Consider the following 3,933-nt stretch of genomic DNA (forward strand, 5'->3'; position numbering starts at 1 on the left):
ATGGAAATCTATTTTGTGGGCCTTTTTTAAAATAAAAATCAGTATGATGAAAAATTCAAATGTCATCACCTTAATTCTAGTCTTTGCTTGAATTGCAATATGGAAGTCAAAGGGCAAGACAGTGTTGGCTGTCACTCACTCTGCAGCTCTGCTTCCTGAAATATTCAGGTGCCTTACATTATAAATATGCATCTGCATACTACTCTGAGAATACTTATCTTGAGTTGTTTAGCCACAGTGACTTAATTTCTGCTGGCAGTCTAAATGGATTCAAAACACACACACAAATCTTTCATTTCTTTTAATTATCTATATTGCGTTTGTACATGACCTTATCGCATGTGTGGAAAACGTAAGGTAGAGAAAACAGAAAAGTTGCCAATGCTGTAAGCCTGTTACTGTGCTTTATAGAAGAACTTGTTATACATTTACTTAATTGTCACCTTGGGTTATGGTGATTTCTATACATGCGTGCATGCACACACATGCCACCCCCCCTTAGGGAGCAGGGGAGTGAAGATGCCATTCTTGGCACTGCTTAAGTGTAAGAAAGATATTCCTTGACCACAGGGAAGTTTCAGGCTTGTTAGATGAGAAGGATGTAAAGGATAGAAAAAGCTGACAGAAAGAAGTATTGGGTCTGATGGTGGGGAGAAGATGGTAGTAATATGAACAACGGGTCATTAGAGTGCTGTGGTCTTTCAGAACCAAAAGTGATGGATGTGATTCTAATCTTTTTTTTTTTTTTCATCTTTCCTCCTAAGATAGGGAGTTCCTCTGAAGAATTTGCTGGAAGTGGATACATGTGAATTTTCTGCATGAAGACTCTCAAACTGGATTACATAATAATATGCCTGTATCCTCTGACTCTATTATTTTTATCCTCAAAAATGATTACGGTTGTATATGAAATTTAACCCATTTCTGATGAGTGACCTAGACATGAGTTTACATCGGCAAATGGGCTCTGATCGGGACCTCCAGTCTTCTGCTTCTTCTGTGAGTTTGCCATCAGTTAAAAAGGCACCAAAGAAAAGAAGAATTTCATTGGGCTCTCTTTTTCGGAGAAAAAAAGACACGAAACGCAAGTCTAGGGATTTAAATGGAGGTGTTGATGGAATTGCAAGTATTGAAAGTATTCATTCAGAAATGTGTACAGACAAGAACTCTATTTTCTCCACGTGTACCTCTTCATAACGGAACAACCTCTAGCAGCAAACCAAGTGGAGACTTCATGGAATGCCCCTTGTGCCTTTTGCGGCACTCCAAGGACAGGTTCCCGGAGATAATGACTTGTCACCATAGATCTTGTGTGGATTGCTTGCGTCAGTATCTCCGGATAGAAATCTCCGAGAGCAGAGTTAATATTAGCTGTCCAGAATGCTCAGAACGATTTAATCCTCATGATATTCGTTTGATATTAAATGACGACATCTTGATGGAAAAATACGAAGAGTTTATGCTTAGGCGATGGCTGGTTGCGGATCCTGATTGTAGGTGGTGCCCAGCTCCAGATTGTGGGTATGTATTTTTTCCCAATACCTGCAAAAAAGTGACAGCATAAATAGATAATGTTCATAGCATTATGCTTTTTGAAAAGTTAATTGCTTTACTTTAGCATTTTATGTGTTGTACAAGTAGGTAGCAAGCAGAATTCTGTTTTAAAAAAAACAAACAAACAATACAAAAAAACCTCAAACCACAACCCACCTGCCAAAATAAAACCCTTCCTCAAGCAGGATTTTTTTTTTCTGCACAGAGGGAATTTCAGCAGTGTCATGAAACTTACTGCTATGTATCTACAGCAGGCAAAAAAAATTTAGATGTTGCACTGCCAAGGCAACAGTGCAAAGCTCAGACTAAAGAGAATTGAAAATTTGGTGACTGTACTTCTAACTTAGTCCATTTGTTAAAGCACAGTGGGTATTGGTTTTTTTAACTGTGACAAATGATTGAAGGTTTTCTTCCAATAAAAAGGCTTCTCCAGCTTCAGATACTTTTCATCTTGTGGCTGGTTGAGACACCACTTGTTGCCTGTCAACAGGATTCTGATGTAAGATAATAATCAGCTTGTTCCTGCTTATTGTCTGAGGAACGTAATGTTTTAACATTGCTTTAATACTTAAACAGTTCTGAAACCATTCTGAATTCTGCCATGAGTAGGCTGAATACTACTGAGCAGCTTATCACGCTTTTCTGTTCTTGGTGTCTCAATGCCATTCTTCAGCAAGTTGCTTTTTTAGAGATTGTTTGCGTTATCATAATGTCTAAAGGTTATAGTCATGACTGCGATCCGGATGTGCTCATAGAAGATGACATCTCTGTTTCAAAGATGAGCAGTAAGTAGAAAGAAGAAAAGGAAGAATGTTGGAAGAGAACAAGCAAAATAGGACTGACTATTAGGTAGTTTAAATATTCCAATGTTAATGTTCAGGCGCTTAATGTTTAGGAGGCTTTCAAATTTAAATGATATGTTAAGAAACATATTGAAATACAGTTTTGCTTTCATACTTTAAGTAAACCAGAATTTGCTGGTGTGGGTCAAAAGCAGGGACTGGAAAGGTGATAGTTTCTTAGGTCCTGTGGTCCAGAGTGGATGGCATTGCTGTGGTATAGTTTGAGCAGAGAAGAAAAAAGTGGCTTGAGAGATGGATTGGTTGCATGAGGTTGTAACAGAGTCATGTGGACAAAACCAGTACAGCTTGCTCTTAATATTTTGATACTGCAAAAGAAGACAACCGCTAGAAGGCATTATTTGATAGGCGGAAGTATGCTTTGCTCAAGTTTCCCTGAGATTTTGTGGTTTGGACAAACTTGTTACTCAAGGTAAGGGGAAACATGTAAGAACTGTTAAACCATGTTTCACTGATTCAGATACTTTTTTAGTACTTCAGTAAGTAGACTAAGCCAGATTTGTTTAATGGAGACTTTTTTTTTGTGCCTCAGTTTTCTCATCTTTAAAAAAAAAATTCTAAGTATTTTTAAATGGTCAGAAACTGTAATAATAATTGCTATAGATAATACCATTCTAAAAATAAAAAGTGGGTCTTCAGAGCGAAGTTAGTTCCGTGCAATCATGTGGGACCACAGCAACGTATTAGTATATAGCAAATACTTAAATCATTGCTCCAGAACTGCTTACTGCATGCTCCTTACTCTGAGGGTGGAATCCTGTGGAAAACACAGTATATTGCTAGGCAGCTAAACTATGCCAATGTTGGGGGGAGGGGGGGGAGGGGGGAACAAACTAATACTATATGGGCGACCTTAACTGTACCTTTGATAACATGACTTTTTCCTAATATATTTCATGTGGTAGGGAAACGCTTCACAGTGATAGATGGATTCTGTTTTTAAGGCACAGATAGTACTCCCTCACTGAATTCTCATCACTAGTTTAAAATTGGATGAAGTTGGTTATTTGGGTACTTCTCAGCAGGATCATTCCTTATGGTTGTCATCCTAAAGAAACAAGAGCTCGTGCGATCATGTTTTGTCTTTTTCCCATCCTTCTCCTGATCGCTTTTTGAAACCTTTTCAGATATGTTGGGCAGAGGGGGTTGAGTGTTCAGCATAAGTTAATCTAAGACGTTTTGGGGAAAAAACCATAATATTTGAGCAAAAGAGAGACCATCAATAATGCCTCCAGCAAGAGAAATGCCTGCATATGAATCCTACAGTTACCTCTTTAAATTTGGCCTTCCAGGCAGCCACCGCAGCACAGGCTGACAAGCTGGTATGTGCCTAGCTGGGAGCCTGCTGCAGCACTGGTCTCTCACCTTGCTGTTAGCCAGGGGAGCTGAGAGAAAGCACCCAGCCGGAGGTGGGAGGGAGAAGTGGGAGCAGTATAGAAGGCAATAACGGGGATTAGTGGTGGGGTGGAGCACAGAAGGAGGATGGAGGAAGGAATTGTACAGGCGTGAGGGGGAGGGG

The 3,933-nt window shown here is 39.4% G+C and overlaps 1 protein-coding gene across 1 annotated transcript in view; it reads left to right on the plus strand.

Annotated features, from left to right (window-relative positions):
• Nucleotides 1-768: 768 nt before the first annotated feature.
• The window catches only part of LOC104084016 (E3 ubiquitin-protein ligase RNF19A-like), a 20,561-nt gene continuing 17,396 nt past the window's right edge, over nt 769-3,933 (plus strand). The window contains 2 exon segments of the mRNA XM_009587714.1: nt 769-1,193; nt 1,195-1,521. Coding sequence (XP_009586009.1) covers nt 907-1,193; nt 1,195-1,521 — 614 coding nt within the window. The 5' untranslated portion in view covers nt 769-906.

This window comes from Fulmarus glacialis, unplaced genomic scaffold, assembly GCF_000690835.1.
Source record: "Fulmarus glacialis isolate BGI_N327 unplaced genomic scaffold, ASM69083v1 scaffold32241, whole genome shotgun sequence".
Taxonomy (NCBI): Eukaryota; Metazoa; Chordata; class Aves; order Procellariiformes; family Procellariidae; genus Fulmarus; species Fulmarus glacialis.